General features: G+C 36.4%; 1 protein-coding gene across 5 annotated transcripts in view; it reads right to left on the reverse strand.

Moving 5' to 3' along the window:
- Positions 1–26: 26 nt before the first annotated feature.
- The window catches only part of LOC107665664 (neurabin-1-like), a 50,717-nt gene continuing 22,857 nt past the window's right edge, over positions 27–27,886 (reverse strand). For 4 of the 5 annotated variants that reach the window (XM_016456641.1, XM_016456642.1, XM_016456640.1 and 1 more), the window contains exons 3-20: positions 25,883–26,015; positions 25,339–25,459; positions 22,810–22,914; positions 19,836–19,971; positions 14,728–14,880; positions 13,804–13,857; positions 12,067–12,296; positions 10,592–10,688; positions 9,544–9,691; positions 7,008–7,060; positions 6,313–6,400; positions 6,057–6,108; positions 5,323–5,382; positions 4,691–4,739; positions 2,734–2,841; positions 2,497–2,520; positions 2,025–2,207; positions 27–1,394 (exon numbers count right to left, since the gene is read on the reverse strand). In XM_016456641.1, the coding sequence (XP_016312127.1) occupies positions 1,200–1,394; positions 2,025–2,207; positions 2,497–2,520; positions 2,734–2,841; positions 4,691–4,739; positions 5,323–5,382; positions 6,057–6,108; positions 6,313–6,400; positions 7,008–7,060; positions 9,544–9,691; positions 10,592–10,688; positions 12,067–12,296; positions 13,804–13,857; positions 14,728–14,880; positions 19,836–19,971; positions 22,810–22,914; positions 25,339–25,459; positions 25,883–26,015 (1,989 nt within the window). In that variant the 3' untranslated portion in view covers positions 27–1,199. The remainder of the gene's footprint in view (positions 1,395–2,024; positions 2,208–2,496; positions 2,521–2,733; positions 2,842–4,690; positions 4,740–5,322; positions 5,383–6,056; positions 6,109–6,312; positions 6,401–7,007; positions 7,061–9,543; positions 9,692–10,591; positions 10,689–12,066; positions 12,297–13,803; positions 13,858–14,727; positions 14,881–19,835; positions 19,972–22,809; positions 22,915–25,338; positions 25,460–25,882; positions 26,016–27,886) is intronic. The other variant, XM_016456644.1, reaches the window with a different exon arrangement.

The raw sequence follows: 27,886 nt of genomic DNA on the forward strand, positions 1-27,886 counted from the left end.
GGTCAATTTAATGCATCCCTGCTGAATAAAAGCATGAATTTCTTTCAGAAATCCTACTGACCCCACACTTTTGAATGGTAGTGTACTGTACATAGATAGGTCCGTTTTAAGTGCACATTTGTCATCTGCTCTACAACATTTGGATGCCGGTAAAACAGAGGTGCATTCACACAACCGGTGTGTTCCAGACTGTAACCACAAACCATAAAATCAAATCAAAATTTAAACAGCACTTCAAAAGGCAGCACTTGGGTCTAACTGAGAATCTAGCTCAGGGCGATGGAGAGGGCTAGAAGCAGGTAGATGTGAAATAGAAGCAGCAGTCTTTTTTCTTGCTTTTTTTCTTTTAGAGTACAAGTCTCGCATCTCTGGAGAACAGTTTAAAATGACGGACTTCTGAAATCATTTAGTATCCTACTGCCACCATTTTCCCCCAAAGATCATTAGGAGGATTCAAGCTTGGAGAAGAGCATACACTTCAGCTGTATTCGTCTTGAATAGTGGCAGGTCGATGAAGGAGATCCAAACAGGAGGTTCAAAGTATACAGTGAAATATCCACAAAGAGGGTCCATGATATCTCATTACTTGGAATGGCTTTCTTCTCACAATAAGGTTTGTGTTTGCCAGTGAATCAGACTGTAGTAGTTCTTGTGAGCAGCACTCAAACTCTTTGAGGTGAAGAGACACTCGACAGCAACACTGTCCATCACTATGACCTGTGCTTTGTCAAAGCTATCGTATTAAAAACTTTCCGCGTTCACTTAACAAACTATCCTTCTTTTGATAGAAAATGGCACGTTAGACATATTCATATATATGCTTTCTGCATATGTACATTGTCTCAACGTCTAAAGGTGCTTGTAATGCAGAGTTTTTTACTGTCATGGATGAGTTATGAGCTTGATATGCTCTGGTTCTATATATACATATTCTCCATATGCAAATAAATAGATATTAATCAGACATAAAACATAGGAAACCAAAAAAGCAGTGATCATTCTGCTAAAACGTGCAAAAAAAAAAAAAACCTGAATATTGTTCGGTAAAAATAACAAAATCCATATCTGGAAATTTTGGTTTCAATTCATCCAATGGCAGCTCAATAGCAGTAAGCCCCTTTTTCAATGACCTTTCAGTCCCGTGAAATGCTGAACTGGTTTGTACTTATAATGGTGAGACAGTAGTGAGGTGAGTAGTGTCATTCAGTAGCGCCCTCTCCTGGTCCAGAGGAGTTGCTGTTTTTCTGGACCTGTTTCTGAACCTGCTCCAGTTCCTTCTTGCGCTGTTTCTCAATTTTCTCTCTGTTCCTTTGAGCTTTTTCCATCAACACTTTTACATCCTTCAGCTTTTTCTTTATCAGAGCCCGATCCTGAGAGGACTCTACACCCAGAGCCTGCCAAAAACACAAACAGACACACTTACAGGATGTTCAGATGAATCCGAAGAAACTATGCTAATCTCTAAAGATAACTTTCTCATTGGAGGGAAAGCAGATGGGACATGAATTATTCTAACAATTTTAGCATATGGCAGGAGAAACAAAATACGGATAAAAACAACACCTAACCATCTATTGCACACATTTAATATTTAAAAAAAATGTTTGATTTAATTTTCTTGTATAAAATGGACTTCATTACTTAAATCAAAACCTTTTTTTTTTAAATAAATAAGTTAATAAAAGCTTTTGTTAATGTAAATTGAAATTGAAATGTTTAAGACATAAATGTAGGTAATTTTAAACCTAAAAAATGTGTATGGCATATTAAATAAGTAGATACTTTAATAATGCGTTATATAAAAAATATAAATATTTTGAAATATTTAGCTAATTTATTAGTGCAATATACAAATTTATGACTCTTAATGTGCAAAAATGAAGTTGATGTTAAAGTCATCTTCTGATCATTGAAAATGTATATTTTTTACATCTTATATTCATAATTTGCTTGGTTTTCACCACACACAATAGAAGTAATAGAGGATTAACAGACTAAATTATCCCAACAAATCTGTTCCTCACCTTGAGTGCTGAGCTGTCCAGCTTGAGTAGCTGCTCTCCATCCACATTCTTGGCAGTAAAAAGAGAGACATACTGTTCCAGGTTCAGACCCATGAGCCAGCATGACACCTGTTGACATGTCCATTCAGTCACACTGCGGTTCTGCCACTGGAACAGCTTCGGAGGAGGACTGTCGTCTAGAATCTGACACACACACACACACACACACACACACACACACACACACACACACGCACGCACGCAAACTTACTGTACAGCACTAGCTGGACAAGGTCACATAGTCATCAGCACTGATTGATAATTCCAGAAATCATAGTTAATATATTTTGAGGAAGCAAATGGAATCTGAGAAAAAATTTATTAATAAAAAAATGATTGTTGGATGACAAAGAACATGCAAGAAATTGAAGAACTAGGCTCCGTGGGAAGAAGAGTCATTCTGGGACTCAAACACATTAAAACAAAGTCTCACCTCATCTTCAATCATATCCACACTCTAATAAATGCAGCATCAAGGACAAGAAAAACACTCACTGAATCAGAAAAAAACCTTTGATGATCTTTCCAGGCAGAACAATTTAGCATGCAAGTGATGCTTTAGATATAATTCAGTTAGAGAAAGTCAACATGAGGCTAAGTAAATCTTGACAGAATGTACATTTTTGGATCTTTAAACAGAGAAATCAGGTTGCAAGTGTACAAACAATACCTCATCTGAGGAGAGCATTAGTGTCTGCGATGGGCCGGACATCTGGATGCCACTGATCTCTGTGGAGCTGGTGCTGCTGAGGCTGAGGTCATCAGTGACACCAGGACCCTGAAAGAGAGACAGAGACAGAAATACACCTGTAAGACACGAGTGTTACCTGACTGACACATTTATCCATGTACCATTTGGATTTGCTTGAATTGTTTCTCCATTACTTGAGAGGTAATTATTTATTCCTTGATTCTGATTGTTTTATTGACTATGACAAATAATTATTAGTGTAATTACTGTTGATTGACAGTTAAGCCAATTAAGTCTCTTAAGATTAACAAGACAAAAGGAGACATGCACACCCCGGCAAAATGCTTTGTGTGTAGACTGGTACTGTCACTCAAATGATGATCATGATCATTTGTCACCGAGTAAATTAATTTGCATTTTTAAATGAACGCATTCTTTCAACATAATGTGTAATCACATAACATGATGCATTTGAATGTGATTCTGGTCAGAGTTTCAGAGTCACAGTTTCAAGAATCAAATGGCATTATGTTCACCGGTCGTTTTTCTTTCTCAATGTCAAACTTGCGTTTACTACATTTTTTGAAGAGTCCCTGTAGAGACTATCCACACAGATGAGATGGACATGTTTACCAGTCTGGTTGTCTCCAACACCTCAAAGTCTGTGAGAGAGATGCTGAACTGAATATGAAAATACTCGGAATATGTTGGGCTCTTTGCTGGCACAAAAGTGATTAATTCAAAGCTAATTTAATGCCTTGACTGAGCATGGGTAGCAGGCCGTAGTTTTTCTGATGTCCTTCAGATTTAATACAAGATTTCATGGATCCCAGGAGCACAGCCTGAGCATGGTAACCTTTTGTGAGGTTTGTGTATTATAAGAAGATGAAAACATTCAAGAGTAAGAGTCAGAATGCATGCAGCTGAATGAAATTCCACAATTTCAGGATCAAAATGGACTGTTTCAATTTGTGAAACTATAATAATTCAGCAACAATCTCAAAGCAAATAAAACAGTAATGTGCAACTACTGTTTGTCTACAGCTAAAATTAGAGAAACATCCGATTAGCCTTGGATCTGAACAAACTAGATGTGATACAGTACCACGTAATATGAATAGGAGAAGAAGCGTGGCCAGGAAAAAGAGTTCTGTTCATGGAAATGCAACACACCAGAGGGAGGTTATGTCACTAAACAGGCAGCAGGCATTCATATTTTAAACAATTGATTGCAATTTCTTTTAAACTAGTTATATATATATACATTTATACAACAGTTCGTTCTGGTTCTCAAATCTGATTGGTTGAGAACCGTGAGATATTGTACTGGTATCGCTACAGGAACGCCCTTTCACAATTTTGGATCACTCCGCTTGTTCTAGCTTGTTCTATGTTTTTTTTTTAATTATTCACTGAGCTAATCGTAGAGTACGTTAGTTAATATAAGAAGAAACGTCTAGCTTCTGGGTCTCTCTCTCTCTCATTTGGATGCACGTCTTGCTTTCTCTTGTTGTTTCTCTCTTATAACCTCATTATTTCTCACTAATAACCTAACTGAAGCAGCACATGCCCTTGATACGAATTCTAAAAGTGAGTATGTTTAACTGTCAACTTGAGCTTTGAATCCGTGGCGGAAGGAAGTAGTTCCGCACAAAAGAGGGTTTTATTAGGCACTCCGTTGTTTCTTGTTTAATTACACAGTCAAACTGAACGCAATATCACTCTCGTACTTGAGCGATACCGGCTCTATGTCAGCGGCTGTGATTGCCTCCGGATCACAGCCATGCTGATATAGAGCCGGTATTGCTCTCATACTCAAGTGATATTGCTCATATATATATATATATATATACACACACACACACACACACACACACACACACACACACAATCACATATATACAATACACATACACGTCTGTGTGACTTTTCTTACCTTGCTCTTGCATCTTTCAGGACTGTTCTCTGCTGAAGGCCCTGTGGAGCTAAAGATAGGGGACTGGTTATTCAGTGGTTATACACAATGACTGGAACACAGCACAGGTGCTGACAAGAGCTGAGACAGATCATACACACAGGCGAGAGCTGCATTTAATTCACTGCTTTACAGACTTAAGTTTCAGCCTTAATTTTGTTTAGGCTTTGTTAAAAGTCCATTGTAATTCGCGGTTGGAATCCAGGAACTGTGATGATGTGGGATACGACCGGTCATCCGTATATACCCAGAGGAAATAAAACCTTTTTTTAGCCTTGCATCTGCGGAGCAATTCTCTTTAATCATTGATTAAGCAATTCTTTGAATCATTGAAGATTATTTCAAATGCAAAATGTGTATGTCCTGCAGTATTGCACATCTGAGATGTCCAAAAGATTTTGTGTAATTTTTATTATATTAATTTGATATTTTATAATGTTTATTATATTAAGGCACAGCTGGGCATGTACTTTACAATTCATGAGACTTAGGGTACAATGCATTTATTCTGACATTACTATGAAAAGGATCTAAAAAATTCTGCTATTTCAGAGGTAGGTAGGGTTTCATTAGGTTTTTGGTTCTTTATTTACCTTTTACTGGGAGATCCTTTTGGATCCTGCTCTTTTCCTTTACTTTTCCTCGGAGAAGATCTGAAAATATTACCAGAAGCTTGTTATAATTTCCAACAAGAGAATTTCCATCAGTAATGTACACAGCTTCTTTTATTGAATCTACACTAACACTCAAAAGTTTGAGGTAATATATATATATATATTTATTAAAAAAAAAATATATATTTTCAATTAACTTTTATTCAGCAAGGATGCATTAAATTGATCCAAAAGTGACAGTAATAATTTAGAATGTTAACAAATATTTATATTTCAAATAAATGCTGTTCTTTTACACTTTCTATTCATCAAAGAACCATGAAACAGAATATTAAGCAGAATATTACACAAAAAAATTAAACAGCACTACGGTTTTCAATGATGATAAGATTTTTATTTATTTATTTTTGCACCAAATCAGCATATTAGAGTGATTTCTGAAGACTGGTGTAATGGCTGCTGAATATTCAGCTTTGCCATCACAGGAAATTACATTTTAAAATATACTGAAATAGAAAACTGTTAGTTTAAATTTTAATCATTTCACAATATTACTGTTTTTACTGTATTTTTGACCAAATGAAGGCAGCCTTGGTGAGCATGAGAGACTTCATTCAAAAACATTTGAATGTATTTTGCATTCATTCTGACAATTATATAAAGCTACACTTTATGTCAATACAAATATAAATACAGAATTGTCACCAACGTACCCCAAGTCTAGTAGTTTTTTGCCAGATTTCTCATCTCGACTTGCTGAAGAGCCTGAAGAAAAATCACGCAGAGACCATTAGCATTCAACAAGATTCAACATTTACTATACAGAGGCCATATTCATTACTTCAGGCGTTTCTCTTATGCTATCTTTTCTTTAGGGACTTTTCCTTATTGTGTCTCTCAGGCCTTAAGCATAATTCATTAGGCCTGTAATTGAGCCCTAATCAGGTATTAATGGTTTGGTGCATTTACCCTCATTATCAGGTCCCTGCTGAGGCTGCGGGTGCCTGAGCCTGGCCTCTGTGGCACCGGCCACCCTGGAGGACTGAAGCCCAGAGCCCTACAGACAGCAACAGAAACAGACAGAGAGGGAGAGGTTTTAAACATTCACAAAGAAAGCTCTTTGCAACAGTAAGCTGTTTCCTGTTTGTTTTTGCTGACCCAACAGTACTTCCTTCTGTTTCTCTACAGAGATGTATTATGGTTATTACAGACACTTACAACAGCTAGACACAGCGTGGCTTATGATTCTGAGAGAGGAAACACTGTAAATAATGTTTTCTCAGGAAACCTAAAAAATATGCTAAATAGGTACAAACTATTTGTAACCTGATACCGCCATACAAGAATGTCAATGTATACAACAACATGTTCTAGCTTTTCTCCTGTTTTGTGATCCTATCCCAACCAAGTACTACTGACAGAAAAGAAAACTAAGAGAGAAAACTAAAAAAAAAACATAAAGTTACAACTGTGACCATTCATACAACATAAATGCATTTAATGTTAATGGAGTATTTTGTGACCATAGAAACCTGACATATTCTACACATACTCGTGAATTAAGTATGAGATTAGAAGTGACTTCCACTCTTTATCGGAGCATCTGGCTTAAATGTCCTGCGCCTGAATAAGAGGTGTTTGGTGTATGTGAAAGGGAGTCTTACCCTCTCGTTTCTCTCAGGGTGAGTTCCACTGGTTCCCGTCAGCTCGCCCAGTTCTAGCACACAAAACAAATCCATACAATTACATAACACACACACATATATACAGTGGTGTGAAAAAGTGTTGGCCCCCTTTCTGATTTCTTATTTTTTTGCATGTTTGTCACACTTTAATGTTTCAGATCATCAAACAAATTTAAATATTAGTAAAAGATAACACAAGTGAACACAACATGCAGTTTTTAAATGAAGGTTTTTATTATTAAGGGAAAACAAAATCCAAAACTACATGGCCCTGTGTGAAATATTTTTAATCAAATAAATGCAGCCTTGGTGAGCATAAGTGACTTCAAAATCATCCAAAACTTTTGCCGACCCTAAACCATGTTCTACACTAAACACACTGTGTAAGCACACAATGCAGTGACGGGAAAGTATGTGAATATTTCTAATAACTCAGCTAACCTGGAGCCTAAACAATGAAAAACACTCACATAATGGCTTTAACATGAGAATATACACCTTCTGGCCCAGTCAGAGCTCTGGCCTCTACACGACTGAGACGATATCAAGAGAGCGCTGCACACCAGACATCCCAAGAATTGTAGCTATACTGAAAGAGGAATGGGGCAAAATTCCTCCCGACCATAGTGCAGGCCTGATCTGCAATTATGGGAAATGTTTGGTGGAGGTTTAGGGTGGGACAACCACGACTTTTTCCAACATTCTTTTTTTCATCCGGTACTGTGTTCAATACATATATGAAATCATATCATTATTTGTGTGTTCAAGCAAATGGTGCTTGTCTATTGTTGTGACTTTGTCTAAGATCAGATCAAATTTTATCACTAATTCACATAATTTTCACATTTTCCTGCAAATGTTGTTCTCACTGCTCATTTAACTAGGATAGGAGAAAATATTTAAATATGAAAAAAAATTTGCTTTAAGCAAAAATGGACAGTAAGCCACTATCAAATATCAAGTATTTTGGCTGTTAAAAACATATAATCCTACAACAGACTTCTGGCTGGTTTGTTTATATGTTGCAATGTCCCGTAGCGTCATATGCTATTTACTGATATTTGAAATGAAATGGTTGGAAACAGGGCCGAGAGGTTTCCTGCAGAAGAGCCTTTTAGTAAACTGAGGCCGTCCCTGCAGTAGCACTTCCTCATTATCTGCCTCATTCAGTCACAATGCATCCAATCAGCTTTCCAGTGCTGTCCCCTCTTATCACAGTGAATAGGAGAGATTTGAAGAGCCAGTGCACCCATTACTACTGAGTGTGTGAGGTGAGAAGCATCAAGCACCTGCGATGAACGATGCTGCTTTAATTCAATTAACAAACCTCAGTTGTATGCAGCTGCAAGGTCAGGGTTCAAAGCGAGGGAGTTTATTACGGAGAGATATGTTACATAAGCAGAAAGTGGTCGCCATATTTAATTTGACACAAGTGAGGCTATGAGGAACAGAAGTTTTTTTTTTTTATATGTCGCACTGTTGTGTACCTGGATATTGTTCGTTCTGCTGTCAATGTATTGAAAATATAGTATAAATGATCTTTACATTACTTATTATTATTATCTAATTATTTTTATTCAAATGATTATCATTATGATTATTACTACTAATATATTTTATATTTTTTAATTTTTGTTAATACTAATACTAATAATTACTATTATTAGTAGTAATTAGGTCATCATCATGCATAATACAATCATTTTTAAATATTAAAAATATTTTTTGTATTTTGTGTTATTTGAAAAATAAATAATTATTATTGTTATTTTATATATAATATATATATATATATATATATATATATATATAGTATATAAAATCATTGTATTATGCATGATGATGATAATAAGGAGAATATATTATTCATATTATCACAATAATGCATAATACAATCATTTTTAAATAACAAAATGCATAATAATAATGAAGAATAAGCACAATATTATTGTAATTTTAGAGTTTGTTACACCACAATGCCCCCCCCCCAACATTTTTAATGTTAACTATTCCTATTCAGTTCCCTTTTTAATGGCTTGTTCTGTTTATTTGTATGAGAATAAAAACAAAAATCAAAGCAATATTTAACATATCATCACTGGACGTTGTGGCTTTAAATAAAAGCCATGGAATATTGGGTGGGTTTTATATGTTGGATTTGGATTTCCCCTCTGTAGTAGCTGAAACCCATGTCATTTCCTCCTATCTTTCTGATAAGCACAGCTTTAACTGAGACTGATAAAGTCCTGTGTATTAATTGTTTCCTGTAACATTATGATGATACCCATCAGGTACCTGCATGGTGCTTCACCAACCACTATATCACTATTAATAGTTTGGGTGCAAACAAATGACCAGCTGTATAAAGTGTGTCCTGGTACGTGAGCATGTGTGTGTTTCTATGAGGTCTGGTTTGAGGACACCTGTCAAACAGAAGACTGATGATAATTTTGGTAATTAATGAGCTACTGGGTGAGAGTGTTGAGGTGTGTGTATGCGTGTTTTTGTGACTCACCCCCTCCAGCAACACTTCTCCTTGGACACTGTAAGGCCGTCAGTCTCTCAGTCAGCTGGGCTCGGCTCTCAGCGCTGTTGTTGTTATTGTTTATCTGGATGCCATTTTGCTTCATCAGCTGCATCAGCTCTGTCTCCAGTGTAGCAATCTATACAAAACCACACGTTTTCTATTTTAGAACTGTTTTCTATTTTCCCATATATATATTTTATATTATTTATTCCTGTGATGGCAAAGCTGAATTTTCAGCAGTCATTACTCCAGTCTTCAGTGCCACATGATTGTCACATGATTCCCAGTGTCACATGCTGTGCTTAAGAAATGTGCTTAAGAAATATTTCTTCTTTCATCACTGTTGAAACAGTTGAGCTGCTTCATATTTTTTTGCGATTCTTTGATTAATAGACTGTTCAATAGAACAGCATTTATTTGAAATAGAAAGCTTTTGTAACATTATAATACTATAAATGTCTTTACTGTCACTTTTGATGTTCATGTGTCCTTGCTGAATTAAAGTATTATCTATACATGTTCTATTCTGTATGTCGGTTTCTTATGGCCCATGTATGTGGCCCATTTCACAGTATGACGCTTGTAAAAGATAATTACAAGCCTGTATGAATCATACCTAACTACAATAAAAGTATGTACTGAGATTTTAAATAATTTCATAGAAAAATTCTGATACTGGCTGTCCAAACATATTGTGAGAAGGTGGAATTCACTCCCAATTAATTGTGCATGCTAATAGCGCCCCATTTATTGACACGCTCACTTACCTGACCTTCAGGAGATCACTACTGGGTGGTACCTGATTAATATTCAAACTGTCAAGGTTTGTAATGTTTTAATATTGTTCCAACGCTTTGTTTCGTCCAAATTTCCAGCAAAACATTTAAGAATATTGCTCAGTTGAAATATACCTTTTCCATGTGGGCTCACAAACTGACTAATGCAAATGGACTTTGGATGATTCACAGTACGAGACAGTTGCCATGAAATGCAGTGAAGTGCACTGACATGTGTGTGTGTGTGTGCAGATAATTACCCTAACTTGAAGACTCTGAATTTCAGCCAAATGAGCCTTTTCCGCCTCCTCCAGTCTCTTCTTCTCTGCATCCTCCTTCTGAGCAAACTCCATCTCTCTGAACGCAAGCAAAGACAGAGACTTGGCAAAAGGACAATAATGGTTGAGGTCATATATGGGCTGAGACGTGGACATATTAGTCTATTTCGAAGGGCTTCGAGAGCACAGAACCTCATTATCAAGCAAATAACAAAAAAAAAACAAATCCATCAAACTACTGTCAACTGAGAGACGTCTTGTACAATGGAGTGCCATGACTGCTTACTCAGGCTTGTCGGCATGGATAGACAGCGACTCTGCAGTTAACTATGGCAATAACGCCTGAATGGAAATCACAATTAAAGGCACTCAGGCTCCAGAGGAGAAGAGTTGTGATAGAAACGACCACAGAGATCAGCTCACACACTTTCCGGCTTGAGAAATGCACGCTGTGATTCTCTCAACCTTCAGCCACATAGACATCATGAAGATGGCATTATGAAGATTAAACTCACAGTTTACAATTATACAATGGCAACGTATCTTTTCAATTATAACCTAAACTGCATTTAAGTACAAAATCCACCCTGTTGAAAAGACTAGTCACATATATGTGCTTTGGATATTTTAGCTTCACCAGCTACGTCAGCATATACCTAGTCCAGCATGACAACTGTTTTACCGTAGAACAGACATTGCATATAAATGGTTACAAGCCATTTCTTGTCACCAGGGCTCTGTGCCAAAACCTAGAGAGCCGCCTATGTGCAGCATCACAAACACACTCCTGACAAAGGCTGTTACAAAAGGTAGGTAGCATAATTATGCAGAATTTTAAGACTTCTTCTTGTTCAAATTCTGCAGGCAACAATGACATGTATCATTTGTGAAGAAGCCAGTCCCATAATGCACTGCAACAGGCTCAATATCCATCCGAGATTGTGGGCAAAGTGACATAAATGTTAATAAATACAATTAATTCAATAAAAAATATACAAAAAGCTTCAGTCTAATTGAAAAAATTACCATTATACATATTATTTGTATGTGCTGTTCATTTTTAAAACAGTATAGTGCTGTTAGCTTAGCAACATGACAAGGTCTACTGAAATCAGTTGTTAGTCGTGCCTTCCTGCTTACAGTATCATTTAAAAGTTCTGGGTCAACAAGATTTTTTTTAGAGAAATTAATACTTTTATTTTTTACTTTTTAGTAAAAAGAAAGCATTAAATGTAGCACCGTTACTTTAAAAACTCAGAAGCTCTTTTACTGCCATTCATGGTAATGAGCTCATTTGTGGTCTTTTGTGATAGAACAGCAACCACATAATCAAGATCCTTCTCTTCAGCGCTGTGCTGGAATTATAATTACCTGAAACGTATTTAGTATTCTCTATGAATTCTCTTGTGTTTAAAGGACATAGTTAAAGTACAATTCGATCATCTCAGTATCTGTACCTCTGCTGGAAGTCCTTAATGAGCTTCTTGGCCTTGTTGTACTTCTTTTCCAGGGCCTGATACTGACTTTGGGCCTCCTTCAGATGCTCGTTAACCGTATGGCACAGCGTCTGAGCCTCAATCCAATAGCTCTCCAGTTTTAGCATCCTCTCCTTGTTGTCCTCGATGCTTTGCTTCAGCTGCGTTTTCTCTCTCTCCCACCGTGCCTTCTCTTTTTCCACTGCGGCCAGCTAAATAGAGGAACCAGGATGGAGACACAGGGAGGAAATTAAGGTAAAAATCCCACAAAGTCAATAAAGCATACAGTAAACTGTTTAAATGGGCTTTAAAGATAGCATGAAAACAAAACCAACACAATGCATACTACTTTTATTTTAAAGGAATGGTACATAGAACGATAGAACGATAGATAGACATGTCAACATGTCCATATGAGCAAGAGGAATATAAATGGCTTTGTTCACACCATAAACAAATTCAAACGTAGCCCTGACTGTCTGCACTGTCATTTTACAAGTGATGAAATCTGACGTTTGTTCAGACAGTGAAGTCAACATCCGGCACGTCTACATGGGTTGCTATGGTAATGATGTAAACGTCAGCACTACGCTAAGAGATTTTCTCAGACAACAACTGAGACATTTCATGACATTTGCCACTGAATTCACAAGGTGCTTAAGAGAAGGTGCTTAAAGCATTTATGCATACACTGAAACTAAGACTATTAAAACTAATTTTCAGTAAATAATGAAAACTAAGATAAAATATAATTCTGTCATGACAACTCTCGGAGGGATTGGCATGGTAATGTACATGATAATGTTAATGTATTTGGTCTTGGCGGAATAGATCTGCTATGCTGCTGCTGCTGCGGCAGAGCAAGTACCGAGACTTGCTACTGCCAGTACATCCACAACATGCTGCTGTGAGCATATAAGAAATACTGCTGCTGCAAATATAACGTACATGAAATAACCCCCATACAGTATACATGAATCACCTCGTAGCAGATCTATACAGGTGGAGCTGGGGAAGGTGGAGGATTTCTGAAGCAAGCTGCAACTGCTACGGCAAGCACTAGTCATATATTTGAATGCTGAGCAGCGAGCTCATTGGCTACCGATTCAGGAGAGAACCAATCAGCTGTGCTATGTGATAATGATGTCATTAGGTCAGATTGAGTTAGACCTATCGGACTGCGCCATCTAGAGTTTCATGCCAGAACTCTGTATATATTCAACAAAAAACTTAAACTTAAAAAATGTAAATAAAAATGAGAAATTTTGCCTTAGCATCTAACTGAAATAAGTTTAGGTACTAAAATGACTAAAACTAAAACTGAAATAATAATTAATGCTATGTAGAAATATTTTTTAAAAATGAATAAAAATGACAAAAGCTAATAGGAAAATTATTAAAACCCAAACTAAATTTAAATTAAAAACTGACAATATAAATATAAAACTAATTCAAAATATTAATAAATATTATAAAAGTGCATAATAGTAAATAATACTAAAAATAACACTTATTTTTGCTGCCTTTCTTAGGTCATTAAGTTATGCGGGTGCATTTTCCTCTTGCTTACTTTATTTATGATAACAAACAAAGAAGTCTTAAGTATAAGGGAGACTTGCAATAAATCCAGTTGTTCTTTTTCTTCAATGTACTTCAAATTCCATCCAATTTGTATCTTTTTGTGGGGGGAAAACATTAGCAGATACAGCAGCCTCTTACCTTGTTCTTGAGTTTCTGGATCTCAGCTTCAGTGACAGTGTGTTTAATCTGCAGCTGTAGACACAAAGGAATAAGAGAGAGTAGAAGAAAGATGAGTGCAAGATCAAGGACAGTCCTCCTCTCAAAGGGAACTGACCAGAGAGGCTCTCTCTGCCTGACGACACTCTCTCTCTCTCTGAAAATCCAGACTCAAGAGAAATAACAGCAGAGAGCGAGAAGGAAAAAGACCAAGACAATTGAGGAAGGAGTGAATTCTGGGATACAATATTTAAATCTTTTCTCACAAAAGAATATGGTTTCTCATCAGCAGCAATTTTCCAGAAGAGCAGTGAAGATAATAGATAGTCCTAGGTACAAACCAATACTGAAACGTTGTGTTTACTGCATGTACACTGAATCTAGGCCATGTGGTTTTGTAGACAGGAAAAATGTGAATCAGATCTATTTTCTCCAGGCTGATTAACATGTCATGGCAGGGTGTCAGTAGGAACTTGCAATTTTTTACAATTTACAATTTATTACAATTTTCTATTGTAATACATTTTTAATGCAATTAATTCATATTTAGCAGCATTTTTAGCAGCCATTACTCCAGTCTTCAGTGTCACATGATCCTTCAGAAATGATTTCAATATGTTGATTTGCTGCTCAAGAAACATTATTATCAATGTTGAAAACAGTTGCTTAATATTTTTCTGAAAACATGATTCTTTGATAATTAGAACGTTGAAAAGATAAGCTATTATTCAACATAAAATTAACTTGAAATTTATTGCCAAAAACAACGAAATTACAATTTTTATCTGTATTTAGACAGAAAATAAAGCTGACAGCTGACTTAGCTTGACCTTTTCAGGTTTTCTAAAGGTTAAGTACTTCCTTTCATTAATCATTTTTTAAAAAATGCATGCAGTCTTGGTTTACCTCTCGAAACTTCTGATAAAGTTTGGTGGCATCCAGTTCTGATGGCGAGATGATGTCCTCGTTTTCAGGTAAATCGAAAACCTCAATGGCCACATCTCGGTCTGTTCCCGTCTGCCCTGCCTCCTCTTCCTCATCCGTGGCGTACTCTCCTGTCTGAGCATGGGCATATGGGAATAAACATCCACACTGCATTTACTGGAGCAATCAATGTGAAGGGTTTCTATCTTTAATAGGTGGAACAACTTTACATTGTGTGTCCAGGACGCTGTATTTTCTTAACAACAATACAGATACTAGACCATTTCATATCCTAAAAAACTGGCTTTGATTTTATATTAACTGGTATGCTTAGCCAAATGAAATGTGAACTTTACCTCGTTTTGCACAGATCACTGAGATGTGCTATTACATTTTTAAACGATTTAACTTGGCAAAGCACAAAAAATTTTAAATAAATAAATAAAAACAAATCCCATATCTCAAACAAAATCTCAATAAGTCTTTTGACTTGAGCTAGTAAACAATGACCTAGCAGCCCACAGAACACCCTAGCAATCATGTAGCAATGCTCTAGCAGGCACTCTGAACATCTTAGTGATTGCGTAGCATAAAATTGAAAAATTGAGTCTGTTTTTAACGTGGAATTTATGTATGAAATACACTACTGTTCAACAATTTTGGTCTGTTTTTTTAACGGTCTCTTATGCTTACTAAGGCTGCATTTATTTGATTTAAAACAGTAATATAATTAATTTCTGTGATGGCAAAGCTGAATTTTCAGCAGCGTCAGTGTCACAAGATCCTTCAGAAATCATTCTAATATGCTGATTTGCTGCTCAAGAAACATTTCTTATGGTTATCAATGTTGAAAACAGTTCAGCTGCTTAATATTTTTGTGAAAACCTTTTGTGAAAATATATATTTTTAAATTCTTTAATGAATAGAAAGTTCAAAAGAACAAAATTTATTTGAAATAAAAATCTTTTGTAAAATTATAAATGTCTTTACTGGCACATTTGTTAAATTTAATGCATCATTGCTGAATAAAATTATAATTTATTTCTTTCTTTTTTTTAATTCATACTGACCCCAAACTTTAAACAGTTTTGGTCTGTTATCTTAAAATTATTCATATAGCATTTATTTCTCCTGCTTGCGTGTGGGTCTGGCAAAGTTATTTTAGGCGGATGGATGTGCAGACACACACGTCTGTGTTGGTTCTGCTTGGCTGGGGTTCGTATCTGGTTGCAGGGCAGGGCTGCTCCCTGGGAGGCCTCCTTTCCAGATCAAATTATTCTGCCTGGAAGGAGGCCATATATAACCCTGCCCTACTGTACTGCTTTAACCTGAGTGGTCTCATTTGCGTTTCATCTGTGTCTCCTCAAGTCTCTCTCATCCCCTCACACACGTTAAATGAGAGGATACGGAGCGCAGCACACAGACTCCATATCATCAGCGTGATATTACCTCTCAGATACCCCCAAGGGGCAAATTAGCTAATTTTGGAGTGTCACATTCAATTAGTATATGTGTCACCATCCTTTTTTTAACACACTGGTGGTTGCCATAACACACGTTTGAGGAAACTAATTGCAAGAAGTTCATATAAAGAGGCACAGAAAGTACTTAAGCCACACTAAAAAAAAAAGAGAAAAAAAAGTAAGAATGTCACTGTATTAGTTAACAAAATAGCTAATTAAGTTATATTTATTATATTTCATATTATAGTAAAATTCTATACTATTTTGTTTAAATAAAAAAAAAAAAAATTTTAATACATTCTTTTAAATGCTACATTTGAATTTTGGAACATTATAATGTGTAGTAAGAAAATGGATATTCAGTTTTTATTCATTTTTTTTTTAAATGGGCATTATTTTTGTACATTTTCAAAATTACATTTAGCAGAGTTTTAAATGATTCGTGTGATCAGTAAGTAGAACAGTAAATGGTAAATGATAAATGACAGAGGTAAATGATAAAACACACACACATATACACACATATACATATATATATATATATATATATACAGTGGGGCAAAAAAGTATTTAGTCAGCCACCAATTGTGCAAGTTCTCCCACTTAAAAAGATGAGAGAGGCCTGTAATTTTCATCATAGGTATACCTCAACTATGAGAGACAAAATGAGAAAAAAAAATCCAGAAAATCACATTGTAGGATTTTTAAAGAATTTATTTGCAAATTATGGTGGAAAATAAGTATTTGGTCAATAACAAAATTTCATCTCAATACTTTGTTATATACCCTTTGTTGGCAATGACAGAGGTCAAACGTTTTCTGTAAGTCTTCACAAGGTTTTCACACACTGTTGCTGGTATTTTGGCCCATTCCTCCATGCAGATCTCCTCTAGAGCAGTAATGTTTTGGGGCTGTCGCTGGGCAACACGGATTTTCAACTCCCTCCAAAGATTTTCTATGGGGTTGAGATCTGGAGACTGGCTAGGCCACTCCAGGACCTTGAAATGCTTCTTACGAAGCCACTCCTTCGTTGCCCGGGCGGTGTGTTTGGGATCATTGTCATGCTGAAAGACCCAGCCACGTTTCATCTTCAATGCCCTTGTAACACTTTACAATAAGATTCCATTAGTTAATGTTAGTTAATGTATTAACTAACATGAATGAACAATGAGCAAAACATTTATTACAGTATTTATTCATCTTTGTTGATGTTAATGAAATTACAGTCATTCATTGTTAGTTCATGTTAATTCACAGTGCATTAACTGATGTTAACAAGCACAACTTTTGATTTTAATAATGCATTAGTAAATGTTGAAATTAACATTAACTAAGATTAATACATGCTGTAGAAGTATTGTTCATTCTTATAGTTAAAGTAGTTAACTTATGAACCTTATTGTAAAGTGTTGCCATATGTGTGTGTGTGTGTGTGTGTGTATACACCATATATATAACCAATATACTACTTATTTAGACATCCCTAGAAAAAAAAAATCTATATGCTAATTAAGAACTCATGATGTCCATAGTTACTGTCATGGTTGGCTAAAAGTAATAGCAACAATGGCTGAAAAAATTAGGTTACAAAACGGTCTATCATTATTTAGTATACTATTATATAATGCTGTGAAATTCATATATTTATACATGTGGCTGATACTACCGTATGCCTGTTCCATCACCACTAACCTTTCCGAACCTTTCTTGGATGTCCTTGTAACCACTATATCCTGCAGGACCCTGCTGTTTTAAGGCCATTTACTGCTGGCAGGCAGCTTGTGAATGGTTTTGGCAGCTGCTAATCCACAGCACAGCAAGATTTCAGGCAGGTTCACACCATTCTGCATCAGTGAACACACCAGCCCCTAAACCTTCATCTCTCTTACATGACACTGATATGACACATTTAAACAGACATTCACATGTGCTGACGCTCAAGCACACACATGGCACATTCACACGAACATACGGAGTAGCCGCCTGTGCCAGAATTATAAAACAGTGCTGATCGCACAGCCATTTCAAGAGTGCAGCCGAGCCAGCCGCTACACAATATCCAGACGTTACCGCAGAAGAGGACTAATAAAACCATGCGGGTACATAAGAATGACATCAGCTAACTGTATAATGTGAGATTTCAACACATACATCCAGTCGAAATGCTATTTTAGATTCTCACTGACAAATAATGAGAGGCTTTAAAAAGTCACTCTTGCATCAGTACATGTGAGTCTTGCATCATTCTGCGCTGCACGAGAGCCTATAATGCTAAATTGTCCGTGTCCTCCAAATCAGAAGGTAGAAATTGCTTTGCCTGGTCTACTGATGTAATTATCTTTGAATCGTAGCAGGCAATTCATTTAATGCTTTCTTCAGTCAGACCTTTCGTATAGAATCCCACCGCTGTGACAGATCTGCATGCATTACGGTAATGCACCGCTCTGAATCCTTTGAAAACAGGTCGTAGCACAGTCACAGACGTGACAACAGACTTGTGGCACCTCTTGTTTGGAAAGCCAGGCTGCCCACCGATCCGCTAATGAGAACTGAGCAATAACTGCTCAGTGACTAGTAATATAACAAACCCCATCAACTCTCCATGGAGCAGAAAGCTGCCACTGTGGGTGTTTTTCTCATGAGAAGCTCTCAACAACCTTAGCACACTTTGTGACAGTGCTGAAATCTAATTTGTAGCACTGGAGAAATAGCATGGCAACTATTTATTTTTATGTAGTAAGACTGATTTTTAGTGTGTGAAAAACAAAATATCAAGTGGGATATTATCAATTTTCTACTTTAAAATTGTATTTTTGTTGAATTAAAGTCAAAGAAAATTATTAAAATAAACTATTTTTTTACTCAGAGAAGAAGAGATTAACATTTACTACTACTACTACTAATAATAATAAACTTGAATTCCATGTTAAAAGCTGAATGAAACAGCAACATATCATTTGGTAAATGTGTTAAGTTTTTATTCTTTTATTTATATACATACATACATACATATATATGTATGTTATATATGTGTGTGTGTATGTGTATTTACACACACATTAATACTTCTATTTAGTAAGGAAATACATATATTAATGTTTCAAACTATTAGCCCCACTTTGTTTTTTGAAAACCCCTCATCTAGAGGAAACAATTTTATTTTTTTTTTTATTTATATTTTATTTATATTTGAGATTTGAGATTTTTCATTTCAACAGGAAGACTTAAATAGATGGAGCAACAAGTGTTTTTGTGGCACTATACTATCTTTCCATCTTTCCAGCTGCAAATGTAAAAAAATATGGTCAAATGTAGGATACTGTGAGAAAAATTATACAACAGATATGCTGATAAACCAGAACTGTGCAACCCAACAGTTCATAGTATTATTTTTAATATGACTGACAGGTTATAGCTATGTTTTCTATAGATTTTGACTTGCAGAACTGCTTCATCCTGCTGCACTTTGATGTGACAAATTGTAACAGGCTGAGGCTTGTAGCATGGACGAATCATGGATAATAGATTTGAACCTGCTCCAACTGGCTTGTGACAGTTGATTAACCTGTTCCGACAGTCGCTGACATGCTCAGACAAGCGCTGATGTGAGACCTGTTCTGTGCTCACCTCGTCATCATCAGCATCATATTGGGCGTACTGTTGCTCCATCATCTCTCTCTGATGTCTCTCCTGCTCCAGAGTCTGGCTGATGAGTTGAGCCACCTCGCTCTGTTGTCCCGGACGCTCTCGGCCAATCACAAACCTGCAAAGACATACCAACTGCTAATGAGAAGGGAGGGGGGCTTTGTGATCAAATGCAGTTTTGCAAAGGCTAAAAATGATTATGGCTATTGATTTTCAAATGGAGACAAAGAACAGAATAGATTTTACATAAATGGGGTGGGTATAAAAATGTGGAAGATGAAATAGCATGTCATTCAGTAAAATAGAGAACGGTAAAAAACCCTAATTTTCTATTTCAGTGAAGTGAAATATGTCAAGCTCTTTTCTTGCAGTGTCTGGCCTCAAACAGGTGATTTTGTTCTCATTTCATTGACGGATTGTATCTTTTATAATATACCCTATAAATCAATGAATGTGACAGGAGGTAATTCTTGCGAGGTCAGTGTGATAAATGACTGTGACAAAGTGAACATAATAACGGTTTAAAAACGTTAACAGTTCTACTTGAGAAAATCAGGGAAAGAATTAATGCTGAAACATCGAAAACTTGAAAATGAAAGTTTTTCATAAAATGTAAAGTTTGTCATTTCTGCACCACTAGTTGCACCAAACAGAATTGCAGAGAATGAATCTCTGACCTGCCTTACAATACTGAGCAATAATACATTCAAATAATTTCAAATAACTTAATAAATAAATAATCAAATATTTACTTCGAAGTCAAATATTTTATGCAGGCAACATTAAAATGTTAAAGTTACTTTACCTGTGAAAAATTAGTTTTAAATAGTTTTAAATATGGATATTTTTCTTACACAAATCCATCGCTTTGCTTCAGAAGGCCTTTATTACCCACCTAGAGCCGTGTGGAGTACTTTTATGATGGATGGATGCATTTTTTTGGGCTTCAAAATCTCAACCCCTATTCACTGCCATTATAAAGCTTGGAAGAGTCAGGACATTTTTTAATCTAACACCGATATGTATTCATCTGAAGAAAAAAAGTCATATACACCTAGGATGGCTTGAGGGTGAGAAAATCATGGGGTAATTTTCATTTTTGGGTGAACTATCCTTTTAGGTTATTTGACATAATGGTATAGAATTTTAATATATGCCATTTATCAATTACAAGCCATAACATGAAAGGAGTGAAAATGTTTAATAATTTGAGACAATTCCCTCCAATAATATTCACCCCATCCTCTGCAGTGCACAATCCATGTTTTGGAGAACCAGCAGGGAAGTGCTCAGCATGGAGTCCTAATCACCCTGCATTAGGCACAGATAAGGGCCCAAATTTGATCTACATCTGAAGCAACAACTGGGCTAATACTGTGTGATGCCAAGCATCTCTGCTGCTTTTGCAGCATAGCTGACCTGGAAACAGTCCTCTCTTCCATCTCGATACCACACGCAGGGATCCCAACTGCTCCGGGACAGAGCTTTCTTATTGGCAAAACCCACCACTATTATTCACATACATCTGGAGTGACAGGATGCATTTCAGGATATACGCATCACCTCACCCAGTGAGGAGGCGTTCCTGCCAACTTGCTATAAAATTCCTTAGACTCTGACACTGAATCATCACAGCAATGAATCGCTCTTAATAGAGTGTCAATCTTCATATATTTATTGGTGGTCACTGGTGCAGATAGAGTTTAAGACCTGCCTTAATTCTTACAGTAGGTTAAATATAGCACAAATTCCAAATCTGGGCCACACTGCCTCATCGGTGAGAACAGAGAGAAATAACCAGCAGGAGGGAATAAATCAAAACCAGGAAAGGATAGACAGCTGAAAAACAAAGAAACACTTACGATGATGTCTTACCTTCATAGTACTTGATGAATTTGATGTTTTCCAGTAAAAATCTGACTATATAAATATATAAACTATATAAATACATTATATTATAATATTATACATTATTAAATATTATAGATCATAAAATATATTAATTATATTATATAATATTTATATTTATTACATATATATTTTATAAATTATATACACATTTATTTTTCTGAACTCATCTGTTTTTTTATGTTTTAAGCTAGATATATAGACAAATATTTGAAGAGAAACAATTCAAGATATATCTGAAAACAATTTTTTTTCTAAAGTACCTTTATTTCATTTCAAGGATGTTTTCGATGTTTTTTTTTACTGTAAAATAAGACAAAAGTACTGACCAAGAAAATTATTTTATGCAGACTGTTTTAGTATCTGCCTGGCTATATGAAACCATATAAATCAAGAAGGCTCTGTCCCTCTCAAAATGTCACATTTAAAGTGATATTTCACCCCAAAAAAAATCAGAATTGGAACAACTTGAAAATGAGTAAATGCTGACAGAATTTTCATTTTTGGGTGAACTGTCCCTTTAAGGAAATAATATTTCATTAAACCCTTTTAAATAAAAATACATTTGAAGGTAAATTCATAGTTCCAGTCAAGTCATTTTTTTAAGCGTGTTTATGTTTACAGAGGAAGTATAATACACCACTGACAGCATCTGTTTAAAAACAATACGCTCCATCATGCTGTGCAGCTCTACTGTTAATGAAGAGTCTTGTTTTCTTACAGTGTGAAGTATTCCTGCTGGCCGATATGCTTTTCAAAGACATGCTCTCATGTCTTTGAGAGCTGTCATGTCTAAGGGGAGTTTAGATACACTAATTAGAAGTCTATGATTTTTCTCACAAGAAAGCTGAGTGGGAGGGAAAGACGATGGCATGTCATGCTATTTCATACGCTAATAATAACACTGGTCACTCTAGCAGCCTGTAGGCTACGGCGAGGATTCGGATGTGGGGATGTGAGGATCTTGTGGTCAGCATTCAGGGGCAAACCTGGGATTAATGAGACATAATAACCAAGCAAAAATGGCTGTAGACATCTCGTATCTTACCTGACCACTCCCTGTGTGTTTCTCAGGACAGAAGCAGCGAAGCTCTGAGTCACTCCCACCAGACTGGTGCCGTCAACCTCCACGATTTGATCATTCACTTGAATTCTGTGGAAAATGAAGGTGGTTATGTTGTAATGCTTGTTACAGTGACACTATTAGGACATTGTGCAATCTCTAAAACAGGTTTGGAGAACTGTATGAATACTAAACATCGATTTCTCTGTCATTCTGAGATTATTTTTTTAATAAAAGCTTAATTATGTTCTGCCTGGGGCCTTCTCATCACTCTGCTATGATTAATTTTTTAAGTGGAACAAATATGCTGATGTATGAAGGACACAGTACATCCTGGGACAGGGTTTCCCAGAGTTTGTGAACCCTTAGAGTTTGACACAGAACTTCAGTGAGAATGGCTTTAAAGACATTAAGATAAAAGTATTGATGCAAATTAAAGTTTATAAAGATGTATAAAGATTTATTTCTGCATAATTACGGCAGATATGTAAAGACACCAGTATCAAGAGTGAATTAATTTCATAATGCATAATATGCAGTAATAATAATAATGATGATGATGATGATGATATTATTATTATATTAAAACATTTTCTATAAACATATTCTTTATACTACTAAATTATTGTTTCATAATATGGAATAATCAAATGGTAATAATAAAAACTATTATTGTAGTTGTTGTTTATGTTAATAATTACATTAAAATAAATTAATAAATTATTACATTTTATAATTAATACATTAATAAAAAGTATTTTATACTTTTTATATATTTTATACAGATATATTCTTTATACTACCACATTAATTAACATAAATAGTACATACATTAATAAAATTTATATATTAATAAAATACAATAAATTTATACAGTAATAAAATACATTCATAATATATACTTTATACTACCTGAATGAATATAAATATGATTTTTGATTATGTAATAATTACTTAAAATCCTAGTGAATACTTCAAGTAAATAATTTAGGTCATAGGACGTAAAAAGGACAAAAAAGTTTGAGAACCATGAACAATATTTTTATGTTTTCAGTTGAACTTGGGTGGTCACATTCTTTCATTTCTGCAGCTAATGCTTAAAAGACAGAGGGAATTACAATCCTATAAGATTACAAGGACGAGTAAGCTCCTCAACAACTTGTGATCATATATTTTCAGAATGCTACAGTGTTTGCATGAAGAGCTCCAACTGTGTGATATCTGTAATGAGCTTTGTGAGTTTGACCAAATTGCCTTGACCCTTGATTCCTGTCTGGATATTGAGCTCCTGGCAAATCCCGTCTGTTATGCAGGCAAAGCAGACTGAGGGATGCTTGCAAGATTGAATCCTAATGTGCACCTAAAGAGTGTGGCGTAAGCACAGCTTGACCTTCACATGCATTTTGCAATGTCGCCAATATAGTAAAAAAAGCAGGAAATTATAATTCTGCTATGCAAAAAATAAGGACTCCAGTGCAAAGATTTCAATGTCACTGTCGAATCCTACATTGTTACACTCAGCTCAGAAACAGCCTGAGTTAATGGTGGGGGAAATTACATTCTGGCTATTGAATGGTCCTTGCAGAAAGCTTGCAGTTGCTTGGTAATCTTGAAACAAGTAAACATTTCTCAAGATTTCAGCAGTGTTTGATGTCACTCAGCGAAAAGCTGAGACCACATTGAAAGACTGGGATTCAGAATCTCAAACTTGGAAATAAACTTAAAGATTTAGAATTTCAAAATAATCTTTAAAGAAACATTATAATGTAAAATGAATAAGAAATACTTCAGATTCTGCACTATTTCTAGATCAATAATAAGTAAATTTGTGACAATGATCATGTGACTCTTTGTACAGATATTCAACTGAAGTTCAAGATGCTCTTTGAATCATTTCAAATCTTGCTGGAAAACATGATCGACCGGTTTTACATAAACTTGTAGAGTCATGTCAGATTGGTTGATTGCTGCTGCCATTAATACTAAAGGGAGACAAAACAAATACTAAGACATGAAATAACTTTTCACACAAAATTTTATGCTGCTAATATAATTTTAATTAAAAAATTAAAAAATAAATACTTTTCTAATTTAATAAACATTTTCACTAGTGGTCTCAAACTTGGTAAACCAAAAAGCATTTTCTCCAAAAACCGTTTACTAAACTTACCAGACTAGAATGTTTAGCCAGATGTGAAATGGGCTGCTTTCATTCCCATCCCTACCCTCTCTTTAGGATTGTCAGGCTCTTGAGCTACAATCAGTGATAAAGCCCAAAAGCTTTGCTTTAATTTTAGGCAATGTGCAAATCTCATGACGGACTCTCAGGGATTCTCTCACTTTGGGTGCAGCTGAACAGAGCAAGGACAAGAAACCCATTATTTTTGACTATTGTTTAACCAATGGAGTTTTTCTTTCTACATGGAAAATACTCATATCCATTTCCAGAACGTAGGGTGATTATAATACCAATATATACGTCCATTACTACTTTCTATGTGCTGTTTAGTTTACCTTCCATCTCTCTCTGCTGCTCCACCCTCTATGACAGTCTTGACGAAGATGCCAAGCTTCTCCAGGCCTGCATCAGCGCCGACCCCCATTCCTATAATACTGATGCCCAGGCCGTCCTCATCTGACATCCACAGATGAACATATACACAAATCAATGAAAGGAAAAATATTAGTGGTGAGCAAATGGAAAGAATGACAATTCAATAAATCATTGGATGTTTGTTGGATGGATGTATGTTTATTGTAACTGATCAATATTCAAGGCTTACCATTGATTCACTCACAAAATATGCAAATACATGCAGAATATTTCCCTGAAAACCTACTTATATCTATCCGTTTTTTTTTTTTTTTGAGAAAGCTTATACAAGGGCTAGTTGTCACAGGGGCTATACGGTTTCTCAACAGCTGTAAGGTTAAAACTATAAGAGTAAAAACTGACTGAAAATTATTTTCTGGAGTCAAAGGTTTGACGACGAGACCTACTCTCACTTATAATAACTATCCTAAATGTTTAACCTGACACTGCCGTCCTGCTAGTCACCTTTTTCTAGTTCTACAGGGAGAAGTTCCAGCTTCTCCACCCGTTTCTCCAGCTCATACTCAGCCGAGGATGCCACCGGGTCCACCTCTTCATTCCTCCTGTCATAATCTTCATTGGAGTAGGTTTTGAACACCTGGCAGTGAGAAAAAGCCAAGGCCAATGTCACAATACTGAGGTCACAAGACTTAAACAGCTATGTAAAGCACTTTTTTTTTCACGGTTACAAAAGATGGAGAACGCGAACCATGCAGGGCCCATAAGGGATTTAGTTCCTTATATACTGTACAAATATACTGTACAACTCTATTGATCTCATACTCTCTCTCTCTCTCTCTTTATATAGTGAGACTGTGAGGCAATGTCATCAGAGCGTCTTCATAATGGTGCTTATCGGCTGAAACACAAACTGTCATTTGCCATCTCCTCAGTGTAAGTGATGGTCCTGTGCACAGTGGTGTGAACCCTAAGCAGGTCCTCAGACAAACATTGGCCCCATGCCAATGCTACACTTGCCTGTCTCTCCCTTATCTGTTTCCTTATAAAAAGGGTTCATTGGATAAGTTGTGGCCCCATGGTGACACATAATAAGTTTCCCTGACCCAAATTCAACAGTATTTCATCTTAAAAAAACAAACTTCCTAAGGAAAGAACCAGGGTTAATATAGAAATAATACAATTTTAAGACTCTCAAGAACAGTTTATGTATATATATACAGTATATATATATATATATATATATATATATGTGTGTGTGTGTGTGTAAATGCTCACCAAGGCTGCAATTATTTGATCCAATATACTGTACATTAAAAACAGTAATATTGAGAAATATTGTTACATTGTTTTAAAATTACATTTTAAAATATATATAAAAATGAAAAGTTATTTAAAACTCTTCTTTTATATATATTTTAAAATGTAATTTATTCCTGTGATGACAAAGCTGATTTTTCAGCAGCCATTACTCCAGTCTCCAGTGTCACATGATCTGTCAGACCCTGTTCCGTGTTTTGTGTGTGTTTTGCTCCCCATGTGTTTCCATGCCCTTATTTGGTTTTTCCTATTTGGTCTTCCTGTTTCCTGTTGCCATTATGTTCCCTGATTAGTTCCAGCTGTGTTATTAATTATCTTCATTTGCTCCTGTGTATTTAAAGTGTTCCCGGTTCTTAGTTCTTCGTCTGGTATTGTATATGTCTACCCTTGCTGCGATTAAAATCTATATGTTAGAATTCCACTCCTCGTCTCCTCGCTCCTTCGTCTCCGTGCTCCTCACAGTAGCGTGACAGAATTCCGGACCACCAAGACAGTAAGCGGCGCCCCTTCTCCCAGTGTTTATTTTTCGTTTTGAAAGTCTTTTGTTTTCCTGTGTGTTTCTCCCCGCGGCATGGAAGTAGCCGCTCTTTTTATCGCCCTAGCCCACAGAGATCTCCCCTTCGTGGAGTATGCATGGGAGTTCAACAAGATCGCCGCAAAAACAGCGCTGGACGACGCCACGCTCAACTCTCTGTTCTGGATCGGGGCCAATTGCTATCGCCCCATGGACCTCCCAGACACCACAGGACTGAGCTGGAGGGAAGGGATCCTCCAGTGTCTGGAGAGCGTCCAGCCCCGATCCAGAACTAGCCCGCCGGCCACGGCATTCTCAAGCCCGCCGGCTGCTCCAAAGTCAAGGCCGCCGGCAGCGGCATTCCCAAGCCCGCTGGCGGTTCCTCAGTCAAGCCCGCCGGCGGTTCCTGAGTCAAGCCTGCCAGCCATGGCTTTCTCAAGCCCACCGGCCGCTCCAGTGTCAAGTCCGCCGACCCCGAACAGTGTCAAGTCCGCCCACCCCGAACATAAAAGGGAATCTAAGGAGGAGAATGCGGTTGGTTCTAGTCCCTAGGCTCGCTCCAGTGTCGGCTCCAGCCCCAGAGCTCGCTCCAGTGTCCAGGGCTCCAATCCCCAAGTTTAGCCCAGAGAGGGTTCCAGTCCCCGAGTTTAGCCCAGAGAGGGTCCCAGTCCCCGAGC

The sequence above is a fragment of the Sinocyclocheilus anshuiensis genome, unplaced genomic scaffold (genome assembly GCF_001515605.1).
Source record: "Sinocyclocheilus anshuiensis isolate Anshui unplaced genomic scaffold, SAMN03320099.WGS_v1.1 scaffold932, whole genome shotgun sequence".
In the NCBI taxonomy this organism is placed as follows: Eukaryota; Metazoa; Chordata; class Actinopteri; order Cypriniformes; family Cyprinidae; genus Sinocyclocheilus; species Sinocyclocheilus anshuiensis.